This window comes from Camelina sativa, chromosome 6 (assembly GCF_030686135.1).
Source record: "Camelina sativa cultivar CO46 ecotype springtype chromosome 6, ASM3068613v1".
In the NCBI taxonomy this organism is placed as follows: domain Eukaryota; kingdom Viridiplantae; phylum Streptophyta; class Magnoliopsida; order Brassicales; family Brassicaceae; genus Camelina; species Camelina sativa.
In genome coordinates, this window is record NC_141885.1 from 13,240,018 (window position 1) to 13,254,089 (window position 14,072).

Consider the following 14,072-nt stretch of genomic DNA (forward strand, 5'->3'; position numbering starts at 1 on the left):
ATTTGATTTTTTTTCCCAAAAGAAGTTGAATATTGTAGATTAATGCTATAAATAAGTAAAAAAACTTGTAAAACTGGTATTACAACCCAATTTTAAATGACAATACACTAGTTTTACCAAGTTATACTATTTTACTACCCAGAAATTCAAATACGAACATAAACCCAGAATTTACAGACTTATTTCCTTAGTTTTTCCTGTAGTAAGAAACGATGAGCCCTTCGTTTGCAAAATCACTCAGAGTGAGATTCTACATGTATTTGCCACCGATCTCTCTTCATCGTGACGTTTGCAATTTCCAATCATCTTTTAACGCAATCCATAATGTTCTAAGTTCAAAGAAGCAAATCACGAAGCTCTAACCAAAATGAATGACCTGATTCCCGAGTTTGCCTTGTAATTCTTCCTGAGTTGGTTCTTGAGTTCGTACTTCACTAGTCCTTATCCCCTTCTCTTCTTCTTGAAGTGGTTTCATAGACCGCTTGTTCATTGTTGCCATTTCTTTTTCCCGAATTGGATTTGGCGATCGCTCGCCCTCTCTTCCTTTTTCCTCCCTATTTGGTTCCGGATATCACTCGCTCTCTCCTCCTTCTACCTCTTCGTTTGTTTGGGCTTGCGAATCTTCTACCTCTGAACTTGGAGAAATCTTCTTCCCCTTTTTTCCACCTTGTTTTAGCCATTGTCGAGGAGTTAGAGAATAGTTATCGTTGAAATCTTGCAATAAACATAAAACAAAGTATTACCAAGTTTTACTAATATTTCAAAATCACAGTAGTTTTACCTAGTTATACTAGTATTACTACCCAGAAATTCAAATAAGAACATAAACCCAGAATTCACAAATTATAATTCCAAAGCTTGTTTTTTGGACAAATCTTCCTTACCGATCGAACAAAATAACATAATATCTAGTTTCTCAAATTTCATGAATTCAGTTTTGAGATAGCAATTTGAGAAAGAATGGATGAGACGATAACGATGAGAATTTTTTTTTTATAATTATTTGTTTTTAGATTTTTTTTTAAAAGTTATAATTATTTTATGTTTGTGGGTTAGATCTAATAGATATTGGGTATAATGGATAACACCCTGGTAATAAATGTAATAATTCTGTTTTTGTTAGGGTAGGAAAGTAATAGAATATTTTTTGAATTAAAAATAATTCTAAAAGAAATTGTTTTTGGAAAAGGGAGTTTTGAGATTTCCAAATTAGATTTAGGAACTTTTGAGATAAAAACTCAGTCTCAAACCATCATACACAAGTAACGGACCTAAGCCCAACACTTACAAAACCCACACATACGGCCCAGCAATCATAGTATTTTCTCTTTTGGTCAGAAAGATAAACCGTTCTAACTTTTAGTTGTTATACAATTAAAGCTGAAAAGTGCTAGAATGGTTAGAGCGGTTATGTGAAAGACATCATCTACCATGTTTTGTTCCGATCCCAACTCCCTAGAATTTTCTTCGTTAGGAAGTAACCATTATGAGTTCTAATTCTATATCGAACAAATTTTGGTTTTATGTTACTGTGACCGTTTCCATGTTCACTGTGAAATCATATACTTTCAACAGGATTAGTTTAATTATCACTATGAATACTTTTAAATCAGATTTAGAGGTTTTATTTTGAAATTACTATTGTAGAGAAACAAAAATTAATGAATCTGAGCTTTATATTATGATCGGATGACGATTAACATAAATATCACAAATAATTGGTACACAAATGTAAATATAGAATCATATATATAAAAGTAAGGTTTCACTCTCTCTTTATCGGTTCACTTGGCAATGCAATTTTAACAAAAAATATATTTATATTAAAACATAAATTTAAAAACAATTAATTTTTATATTTAACTCACATAATATAAAACTAAAATCATATAAAGTTCCCCTATAAATTATGCATTAACTTTATTTCTCCACTAAGTTGTATTAATCAATTGTATTAAAACAAAACAATAAATTAGAATTGTAACTCTCATTTTTTTAAAGGTGATTTTTCATAATTTCTCTTCCTATAAATACTCATTATCTTATTTAGTCTATCACTCTTTCATTCTCTCATCTTCTTCCACTACTCTCAAATCTCTCTTTTTTTTTTTGTATTTTTTTTGTTATTGTTGTTGTATGGGTTATAAAAAATCAAATCAAATATCATTGTAAAAGCTTAGTTTTAAAGTTTGTATGATATGTATATCTTATATATATATTTAATATTTTAAAAGGTTTATCTCCATTTTCTATTTTTTATTAACATCTTATAAATCATTATTTTCATACTTTCTTACAATATTCACCACACAATAAAATCATGAAGTTGAAATGATCCATATCTAATTATCTATTATGTCTCTGGTTATCTCACATATTCACGTATCATTTTTAATAATTTATAAAGATCAATATAATATTTCAAGATCAATATAATTATCCATTTATCCATTTATAAAGACTATTTTGTTTTGTGGTCCAATTGATAAATCTGCAAAGATCAATATAATATATATTTTTTGTTATGATTTGAGGTTTTTGAAAACAAAAAGAACATAATTAAACAATTGTTTTTTGTGTCTTTAATCAAAATAAAAAATGATCCAAAAAAGAAATCATATTCAACTGGAACTTAAATATAAAAATAAAATATAATTTTAAAAATACCATTTAACTAAATTCTCTAAAGATGAAACCATTAGTATGAAATCTAGCACTATAAATTAAATTGATGAGGGAAAAATAAAAAAAAACCAAAAAAATATAAGTTATCCTTGGGGTTTTAAAAATTATTGAGATTGAAGAATTCATATAATTTTATAAGAAAATTAATTTAGTTTGTCACTTCAAAAGTAATATTTTTTTATTTTGAAATATTATCTGTAAATGTTGAGTTTATATCAACAAACAACCAAATCATGTGAATTTTGATTCAGCCACTTGGTATTCCTTTTATTTTAGGTTATAAAAAATTAAAATATTTATTTATAATTAAAGACATGTAACTCCCCTTGGTTTGAATCTAATAATAATTATGATGTTTCTATTTTATTTGAATCTAATCGGTTGATTGATGTGGAGCTTACTTACAAAAGTCAAATTATTTATTTTACCTTCGTTTATGGCGATTAAAACCTTGTTCTGTATTGATAAAACCACTGGAGAAGGAGACCATCTATGTCTCTGACCTTTCGCCTTAGCCAAATGAGTTCAATGACATTGCTTAGCTTGATTCACAGTTCTCTGTTAATGAATGTTAAAGGGAATGATTGATAGGATTGCATGTGTAGATTAAAGAATTAAAGTTCTTTCACCATGCATCATAGAACTAAAAACAAGGACCTTGATTCTAACTACTCTATCCAGCATGTTTTAGGTTCTGAGACCCCATCTTCACACCTCTCTTCCATACTTTGTTCTTGATTGTTTGCTTAAGGGCAAGCAAAGAATAAGTTTTGGGGAGTTGATATGTCTATATTTTGCATCTCCTTAGCATGCATTTGTCATACATTTAGCTAGGATGACTAGTCATTTTGCATCATTTTAGAACCTCTTTTATACACTTTGCATGTTTAGGAAATTTTTGCATCATCCTTGCATGCATTGTGCATTTCGAAGTATTTCAGGTGTTTAGGAGACGTCGGAGACGCACACAATCGAGCCACTCTCAACCTCCACAATCGAGCCACTCTCGACCTACGCAATCGAGCCACTCTCAGGGCACCAGTCGGACCACTCAATCGAGCCATCACTCGAACCACCGGTCTATGGATTCAGCTTTTGACATCTTCATCAAAGTTGTAGAGAATTGAGTCATCTTTCCAATGCCGTTTATTTCAAGCCAATCGGAGTTGTGGTTCAAGAGTTATCATCGTTTTAGTAGATGCGTATACACCCAGCTCGAACCACTTTCACCGACCATGCTCGAGCCATTTTCACTCGCACGGCTCGACCCACTCCTACTCACACCAATCGAGCCACTGGAAGCACACGGACAAAATCACGCATGCCAGGAAGACGCTCCGTCTGACACGCTTCAGGAGACTCCCGAACCGACGCTCTATCTTGTCGTTTTAAGTTTTAGGGATTCACACGTTTTTACTATATATACATTTTGTTAAGTCCTGGTTTAGGACATCTTATCTTTTATCTCATTTTCGTTTTTGTTCTTATGGTTAACCGAGCCACCTAAAAACGTTCTCAGACTTGTAATCCGACATCTCTGAGTTTATTCAGTTTTTGTACTTGATACCTTCTCAAAAGTTGTTCTTCTCATTTTTATCTATCTTATTATGCTTGGTTCAATGTTTTCTGTGTTTGTATTGGATAATGATTTTCGGATCTGAGTAGTGTAGTAGTCCTTGAGGATGGGTTAGATTAGGTGGAGGATCTTAGGATGCAGAGTGTTTAAGCTTTGATTTTATGATTCCCTTCTGGACTAGTGTTAGAAATGCTAGTTTCTCTCTGATCAATTGGAACTAGGTTCGAGACATTTCCACACCTAAAAGGTGTTTGATGAAATGTCTGACCAACTAGTGCCAGAGACTTACGTTCCTAGCCTAAGAGATTAGTTGTCTAGGATGTTTGTTGACATGAACGAACTTGTATGTCATGCATGCTCAACCATGTTTCTCTAGCGAGAGCTAGGTATGGAAGGGGTTGAGTCTGAGTAGCTTTTACCAAGAGATTGGATTAGCTAAGTTGTGATGTTCGTTGTCTAGGGATAGATTGCTTGTGGCATGTTAAACAGTCTGTAGATTAGGAGACCTCACCGACATCAATTACTCCCATCCTTATGACCTCTTTCTTCCTGATTTTTATTACATTCCTGAGACTGTTTCGCGTCTTGCCTTTTAGTTCATGCTTAGACTCGTTTTCTGTTTTCATTCATTTTTGCTTCCTGTCATACATTCTCGTTCCTAGTCCTAGAACACATTTCCGTTTTGCATTCTGATTATTCTAGGATTGTTAGACAAAAACACCCTCTTTGAATTGGCTTGACTTGTGAAATCTTGATTGCATCTTGAGTGATAGTAAGTTTCCCATTTGGATTGACACCTTAAGTACTACAACACATAAGGTTAATTGAACATACTAGGAGACACAAAAATTCTAGTATCACCCCTTAGTAATTTTCCCACACCGGATAGATTGGGTTGGCATCTGACCAAATCTGGACTGTACACTGTCAAATCGGGGTATCAGGCTTTGCGGCGGAAACCGGAAACTGTTGTTCCTGTTTGTGGTCCAGATATTGTTCCTCTTCAGGCTTTTGTATGGCAGCTTCGGTGTCTACCAAAAATTCGACATTTTTTGTGGCAAGCGATCACGGGTTGTGTCGCGACAACAGCTACCCTTCGGCAACGTGGGTTGGGCTATGATCTAGAGTGTGCACTTTGTGGAGGGACGGAAGAGACAATCAATCATGTCCTTTTCTTATGTCCTCCAGCTCGGCAGGTTTGGGGTCTTTCCTCATTTCTGACATCCCCGAGTTGTTTTCCATCAGAGTCGGTTTATGCAAATATGGATTGGCTATTTTGGAGATTCCAACAGAATCCCTCGGTTGATATATTCCCCTGGATTCTTTTGTATATCTGGAAGGCCAGAAATGATAAAGTTTTTAGCAACTTGGATTCCAATCCATTAGCGATCTTACAGATAGCGGAAGAGGAAGCAAAGTTCTGGTTTGCGGCGCAGGAGGATGCTCTGGGAGTCTCGCCTCTGGGCGGCTCTCGACCGATTCTTGGTCCTACGGTTAATACTATGGTTGAGACTGCTAGGTTTGGATCCAAATACTGATGTTTTGTGGATGGATCTTGGAAGGAGACTGACCAGTTTATCGGTAGTGGATGGCATTGCATTTCCCCTGAAAGGGAATTTCCCACTATGGTGCATCAAATTCTCGTCTTAGCTTGTCACCCCTTCGTGCAGAAATGGAAGCCCTCATTTGGGCAATGCGGTGTATGATTGGTGCAGGTAATGAAAATGTTGTTTTTCTCACGGACTGTTCTGACATGGTGAAGATGGTGTCTTCGCCTCCCGAGTGGCCTGCCTTCAAGAATTATTTGGACGTGATTGAAAGAAGATAAGGAAGAATTCCTATCATTCTCTGTAGTCCTTATCCTCCGTTCACAGAATTGTAGTGCGGACAAGCTGGCGCGTCGAGCTAGATTGGAGTCGCATCACATTACCTATGTGAATGACTTTCCTTTAAATTGGCTCGTTTGAGCTGATCGTATTTTGTTGTCAAAAAAAAAAAAAAAGACATGTAACTCCATTTAACTCAAATGTAAATCCTATCCAATAATTTTACATTAATTCATTCCTCCTACTAACTTATTTATCTTTCAAGAGAAAATATTTTTTGTTAAATTTTAATATTTATTGAATTATTTTGGTTGGCTACACTTATATTCATATTTTGGTTGGCTAAATTAATATATTTCTCATGTAAAATTATAGTAATCATTCTCTCCTCCTCTCCCACCAATATCAAATATTGTTATATCTCATATGTGTTGTAACTTGTAAGAGTTTGATTCTATATTATAATTTAGAAAGTATTATCTATATTTAACATTGTTTTCAAGTTTATTTTTATTTATATAATAATAAAATATTTCTTTTATATTTCTTGCCTCTCTAATCTATTCATATTTATTTTTTAAATTTGCATAGTTAAATTTAATTTCACATATGTTAGTTTTAACAAAAAAATCAATTTTATTTGAGAATTAGATGTTCCTATTCATTTTTAAACGATAAATGTGTAACATAATATATATAAGCATTTTGTCTTGCAATCACAAGTTCCATTTCTATTACTTAACTCCATGGTTAAACTATAATATATGTTGTCATATTTGTAAGAACAACAACATACTTATTTAATATATTTAAAAGAGCAGATGATTAATCGAAATAAACATTTCTCCAAATTTTATAATTCAATCAGTGTGACGTACTTATTACTTTGAAAAACTTTTACATTGAAGTTCATAAAATCATATAAGAAAACTAAAATACTATGTCAATTCAAATTTGGAAGGAAACACTTGGTATTCCTTTTTAAGAAAATCAAGACATATATAAAAATTTATTAATATTTAACTCACTTTAAAAGGCATAAAAGGTCATTTAACTCAAAAATAACTTCTATCGAATAATTCCATATGTTCCTTCCACAAATAAAATATATATATATATATATATATATATATATATGTTCAAGATTATATTTAAATATTACAGAATTTTTTAGTTAGCTAAACTTATAGTCACATATATACAATATATATACATAAGAATTTATATTACTTATTAACACCATAATTCGAACCATTATTTGTTTAACTCAAAATTGGTTTCAAAGCCAACTAAAGAAAAACAGAAACGATCTTACTGATATTAGACCAAAACATGGGCATACAAACATCCGTATAATTGTTTTTAAAAAATAACTTATTATTGCAACATCAATGTATGAAGGGTTTACATAAGCAGTTAATTAGAAAATGTAAAATACAATAAATGTATTGGGAACAATATTAGTCAATGATTAGATTGGATCCTCAAAAGCAAGAAACAACATCCTCATAATTCATAAAAATAAACACCACAATTGTACACATCTAAACGAAATGGTATAAACATATAGTGTATAAATACAAGTGACTGCGAAGACCGTATATGCCTAATTAAAACGAAATAACACAAAAGAGAAAATGAAAAAGAACAAAAAAAACAAGAAAGTGTCAACTACACCACAACCACGCGTTGAATGGGGAAGCACCTAGTAGCAACAAAAAGAAACCAATAGAAAATCTGTAAATTTCTTGCAATTGAATGATTGGAGAAGATTGACATAGATAGTTAAAAAAAAATATACTACACCAAAATAATTATATACACATTTTAAATATAGGACAAATTTAGATTTATCTATATTTTACATTGTATAGAATATTGACTTCTTTTTTCTCTTCCAATCGACAAAATTAAATCATTAGCCTAATTTCTACTATGCAAAATAACATGATCTAATAGAATCCAACTCCGATAAAAGAAAAAATGCCACATAAATAATATTATCAATATATCATATTCAATTAAAGGCACTTTTACAATATCAACCAACTCTAGTTCTCATTCTTATTTTTATTTTTTTTAAGAGTCAATTTCAGTTATAAACACATCATATTCCGTTAATATGTAACAAATAAAAATAAATTGTAGGGACGTCTCTTTATCAAAGATGATGTCGACAACCGAAATACACACACAAAAGGCCAAAGAGGATAACAACACTTTGAAATAAGACAATAATAGTTATGAAAAAATATATTTCTTTCATTATATTTTTAACCCAAGAGGGTAATGAAATCTTCGAGAATTAGATTTTGGGTCCACACTGTTCAGTGTCGTCTTCACTCTTTCACTAGCATCTCTTTCGACGTTGGGAAAAGTGGTCATCATCATCATCATTATCCTCATCCTCCCTCATGCACCATTAATCTTTCCCTTCTAGATTCTTGATTTATTGTTGAATGATCCCTCTTATATCTTTGTTTTAACAACTAAATCGATCGACATGTCTATAGGATTTTCAACATTTTCGCACCGTTGATTATTTTTTGTTTGTGTTCAATAATATCTGCTATAACCGCTTATTTAATGATCCATAATGAAAGTACAATGGTCCATCATTGTTTCGGGCAGCCAGGATTATTTGTAAATATATATATATAGTTTTCATATCTGCCAAAATTCATATTTCAGATACACTAGGCTATTGTGGTGACTTGAACTCTTTAAGTATCTGACCACTAAGCCAAATCAACCACTAATCTCCTGATTAATCGTTGATTGGGAGAAAATATATAAATCAAACAAATAACTCAAGCCACTGTCGAAAAGACAATTTTTTTTTTTTGGTTCACACAACAATACAGTACCATATATATTAATATGATCACACAATATAGCCACAATTATTAGAAGAATACCAAATGGAACATTACAAAGTATTTGAAAAAACAAAACCCTTTCTTTTTAATCACAAATCGTAGAGGACCGGACGCTCAACTGCTTCAATCTAGTTTCCAGTGTGGACCCGTCACAAGACCTCCAATTATTATTAATTGAAATTGTATGTTTGGTAATGCGAAGTAAAATTATTAAAACCTTTCTTTTGTTTGTTTGTGTTTAACATTCTGGTGTTTGGGTATGGTCTCTTTTCGGGTCATGGCAATAGTTATAGACCAAGAAGTTCCTCTGTGCCCATGTCATTGCTGCCATTTGCTGCCGGCTCAACCCTTGGTTGCGGAATGGTGCAGGCGATGGCGGTCTGCATGAGCTACTGCTATCGGCTGTGCATCCGGCTAGCTTAAAGTTTTTGTACTTAGCCACAAATGGTTGGTATCGATAGTCAGCTTTGATCCTTCCATTTTCCGTGGCCCAATCTGATGCATCCCATATCGATCCGTAAACCCACATCGGTCTTGTGGGGAACGTAGCTTCATTCTTTCTATTATATGTACGTATCGGTACATCATCTACGAAGAATCTGTTTATATTTGAAAAAAATAATCCAATTTAGAATATCAAACAACTTACAAAATGGAGTAATTAATATAAAAATTCTTGACTTACACAATTTGGTTAGGGTTCCACAAAATTGCGTAATGGTGAAAATCTTTAGTAGGGTCGAACCACAAGGTAAATTTCATTTCTCTCCCAATGACATTTCGGTCGCCACTTCCTCTAGCGAATACATTTGTTTGAAGAGAATAAGGTTTCCCTGGCGTCGTCCCTAGAAACTCGATATCGACCTCATCGTGGTCTCCAGGATGCTCTTGGTTGTTCGAGAGCTAGAAGTCGAAAAAGTTGTCATTTTAATAACGCTTGAACTAACTACAAATTTATTAGAAGGGTTATTTAATTATAGTTCGATCATATATGCTTACGTAGAGGGACGTATCAACTCCAGCCGTGAAGCCTGGGTGGAGCTTAATGGAAGCACCAAAGTAGCCCGACCGGTATGGACGAATAGACTTGAACCCACTCCCTGTTCATATTTAATACGTACATATGAATATACGAAAAAAAAAACCATTATGAGTATAATTAAAAGAACATAATTAGAAATTAAAAAATAATAAATAATAAATATAAGCTACCGACACAGTCCTACAAGTCGTGCGGTGTATAAAATAACACTAGAAACTTGAGTGAGTGAGGGTTGACAACGAAACAACCAAATCGTCGCTTACCTAATATGATTCTAATCAACAATTACATTTATTAATTTTTTAAGAATGTATTAATTCCAAATGAATAAAAATAATCTTTTAGTGCATTTTCTAACATGGACCATCGAATTGAGTCCACAAAATATGTTGAAAAAAAAAAAAAGGAACAGACCAGTGGATTTGTCGAGCCAAAGAGTAACAACGTCTTGCTCTCGACGTTGGTGTTGAGAGCCCCATAGAGTTCGAAATTCACGATCAAAAGGTGAAGTCGGTACTCGGGAACTCGGGTAGTATCCTGGCGAAGGAGAACGCTGGCTGTGACAACTACTAGGGCATAACACTAAGAGAGCTAGAAGGATAAGAGACAAAGCCATATTGAGAGTGAAGTAAAAATCCCTTTTGAGTGGTTATTACTACAAAAGGGAGAATAAATACATTAAAGAGAGACAAATATGTATGGAATGAATGAAGAAAAGTGAGAAGACACAGGTGAGTATAAATAGAGAGATGTGCGGGTCCGACAGTTATAGGAGTGAGTGACTGTTATCCGTCGATTGGATGGGCCTTACGGATTGATCCCATTCCCATGTCAAAATATGAACATTTAATGTCAACTTACATCATATATATGATTTAATAAAGAAAAAAAAGTAAGAAAAAAGAAAAAACAAGAAAAGGAAACTGACGAATAAATTATATATATATATATATAAAGTATAAGTATAATGAAATTTAAATTAAATACAAAAGAAAAAATATAACGTTGTAGACGAAAATAATAATACCCAACTTCATTAACGACCATAACATTGTATTTTGCACAATTTTGGATTTTAGATCCAAAGTCCAAACCTTGATATGCATGCATGTTGTAGTCAAAACCCACAAGAACAAGAGTGCTGCCACCCACAGAAACAATGTCTTTTTTCACACGGTCTAATAAATACCATCGTTAGGTACGGTTACTACCTATTCAATATTGACCTATTTTCTATTTAGCCAAAATAATTTGTAACTCAATATGGATATACTATAAGGTAATCGGTACAATACATGAATAAGTTCATGCGTGAGTTTATTTATTAAAGTAAAATGTTGTATGATGGTAAATCTATATATATAAAATCTGTACTGACAACATATTTTTCGTTGATACCATGTGGCAATGATTCTTAACAAAAAGCAACGTAGTGATGATATAGAGAGTTTATTTCCACTAATATTCCAAAATGTGTTTCCAACGTCATCATATACAGAGTTTATTTCCATTAATACTCGGTTGTCATAAATTTTAGATAATATAATATTTTATTACTATAATATTTTGAGTAAATTTTTTATACTCAATGTATCTTCGTTGCACATTATAAAAAAAACGTAATTACAAAAAATATCATTGTCATGTCAGACGTCATGTCAAAAATCGCTGACGTGTATTAAATAACTCAGTCGTAAAGCGTTGAAGCAGTAATAACGGCTGAATTATGGTATGTTACGGCTGATTTATGAAAAATGACTGAGTTATAAGCGGACGGCTGACTTACGAGCATAACTCAGCTTGTTGTTACGGCTAACTTAATGAAATCTGTCTGAGTTATGAGAAAATGGCTGAGTTACGAGTATAATTACGGCTGAATTTTTATCCGATGGTGAGTTGACAAAAATTTGGCTGAGTTAATACTTTGACACGGCTGAATTACCGATCTCCAGCTGGCTGAGTTATGAAAAACGACTGACTTATGAGAGGTGTTTATGGCTGATTTATGGTTAAGTATTATAACTCGGCCGTCATGAGCTGACATATCGGATAACTCGGCCATTTTACGACTGACTTAGAACGGCTGACTTAGTAGCAAAAGATTAATTACTAGAATATCTTTCAGTTACGGCTGACTTATGAAAAGATACGGCTGAGTTACAGATTTTCAGTTGAGTTATGACATTAAGCGGCTGAATTTGACAGTTATTTATTGTTTTTGAATAACTGTAATAGTATTCATGTTGCAAGTGAGTTATAATTTTGTTTGATAGCTGATTTAATTAGGCTGATTTATATGTTCATTTGGTGGCTGACTTGCTACTTCGGACGCATCATCCATGTCATCATTCCATGTCATCATCTTCTCCGAAAACACGAAACGTCTTTTTCCGACTCTTGTTCTTCAACTGGTTCAAAAGTGAAGGATGTACATGTTCTTTACCTTCTTCTTCACCTTGTTCTTCCCCTTGTTTTTCTCCTTGTTCTTCACTTCTTAATTATACTCATTCTTATTTATTTTCCTAATTCTTCTTTATTTTCTTTCATGGATCCCGTTCCGGTAATTGTTGTTTCCGGTAATTGGGTAAAGAAAAACAAATATGTATTTAACACCGAGGATAGAGGGTGTAGAGTTGTGCAGATAGATGCGGAAACAACGCACAACAAGCTTGTGAAGTAATATAAAACAGTTTATTTCTTGTTATAAATCAGTCGCGAAACATTATAACTCGGCTATCATATAAATCTACGAGACCTTTTGTTTTTTCTCAAGTATTATAACTCAGCCGTGAAGTAATATAAATCAGCCATTTACTTTCAGTTTATTCTTGTTATAAGTCAGCCACCATGCATTATAACTCAGCCGTCATATGAACTCTACGAGATCTTTCGTTTTCCCTTGAGTAATATAACTCAGCCACCAAGTAATAAAATTCAACCGTTTATTTTCAATTTATTTTTTTTAATTCAGCCACGAAGCATTATAACTTAGTCGTCAAATGACGTAGTTTGCTGATGTGTATTTTTAAAAAATATTTTTGAAATTAAAAATAAAAAATTAACCTAGAGTGATAATTGTAATTACACCTAGATACTAAATAAATAAATAATTTTTAGAAAATATATAATATTCTTACTTTTCTATAATATCTCAGTAATTAGTTTTTAAAAAAAATCAACAAACTTTTGTGGAGATATGCCCTATGAAAGAAAGTTCAAAATTCGTAAAACATATGAATTATTATAAATTTATTTATAAAGAATATTTAATTTAAGCTGTTAACTACTATTGAAAATAAATGTTTGCAAAATATAATATATTATGATCATAAATAAATAATTAATAACAGAATTTTCAATGCTATACAATTTGGCCAAAACGTCTTAATTGGCTAGAATTATGCAGATAGCCAAATATTTATTAAAAGTTTTTATTTTATGAAGTGAGATAATCGAACCTATCGTTAAATAAACTGTCGGTTCGAACCAGAATATATGAAATAATAATAATAATAATAATAAAGAAGAAGAATGAGAACGTATATATAATAGAGTACAATGAACAAATGCGCATTTCATATAAGAAAATATGACACCTTTTTGCGGCCTATATAAAAATTACATTATCTTTTGTTATAATACATCGGTTTCTCTTTTTATTTTATTTTTTGTTTTAATTAGGATAAAGCCGAAGATGTAACATGTTTGGTCAATTTCCTATCGGGGGTCACATGCATGGGATAAGAAACTAGATCAATCCAATGTAGCTTCATAGGTTTTTCTAGGATCTAATAATAGTTTATCAGTTATTTTCAATCTTTAAATAGTTTAAAAGAGTCTGGATGTGAATTAATAATACACACAATTTCAGAAAATGGATCTCAAAATCGTTAACAGATTTCAACAATTAGGAAATCTGTATAAGCTAAGGTCAAATAAACTACAAAGTCAAAAATAGTCAAACTTTCATATTTCTTTGTTGAAATATAATCAAAGAAACATGGATTAAAGAATAGAAAATTAAAAATACAAACATAAATAGATTGAACTAGATTATTGATTTG

General features: G+C 32.3%; 2 protein-coding genes across 2 annotated transcripts; one reads left to right on the forward strand and one right to left on the reverse strand.

Annotated features, from left to right (window-relative positions):
* The first annotated feature begins 1,077 nt into the window (after positions 1-1,077).
* On the forward strand, positions 1,078-6,089 carry LOC147942520 (uncharacterized). The gene is made up of 3 exons (XM_087456096.1): positions 1,078-1,092; positions 5,206-5,754; positions 5,874-6,089. The coding sequence occupies exons 1-3, from the start codon at positions 1,078-1,080 to the stop codon at positions 6,087-6,089; spliced, it is 780 nt and encodes a 259-aa protein (XP_087312222.1).
* A 3,009-nt stretch (positions 6,090-9,098) lies between these two features.
* LOC104790751 (xyloglucan endotransglucosylase/hydrolase protein 31) lies at positions 9,099-10,763 on the reverse strand. The gene is made up of 4 exons (XM_010516532.3): positions 10,423-10,763; positions 9,966-10,066; positions 9,652-9,869; positions 9,099-9,565 (listed from the first exon to the last, which is right to left on the reverse strand). Exons 1-4 carry the CDS (start codon positions 10,622-10,624, stop codon positions 9,205-9,207), a joined length of 882 nt encoding a protein of 293 aa, XP_010514834.1. The 5' UTR covers positions 10,625-10,763; the 3' UTR covers positions 9,099-9,204.
* Between the last annotated feature and the right edge of the window lie 3,309 nt (positions 10,764-14,072).

Bases quoted from the DNA above. Each gene is read 5' to 3' on its own strand.
- LOC104790751 (XM_010516532.3), bottom strand. From the start codon at position 10,624: ATGGCTTTGTCTCTTATCCTTCTAGCTCTCTTAGTGTTATGCCCTAGT. The intron at 9,870-9,965 runs GTAAGCATATAT...TTCGACTTCTAG, and splicing joins GAGTTGATACGTCCCTCTAC to CTCTCGAACAACCAAGAGCA. The intron at 9,566-9,651 runs GTAAGTCAAGAA...AAATATAAACAG, and splicing joins TGGAACCCTAACCAAATTGT to ATTCTTCGTAGATGATGTAC.
- LOC147942520 (XM_087456096.1), top strand. The intron at 5,755-5,873 runs GTTAATACTATG...TTCCCCTGAAAG, and splicing joins GACCGATTCTTGGTCCTACG to GGAATTTCCCACTATGGTGC.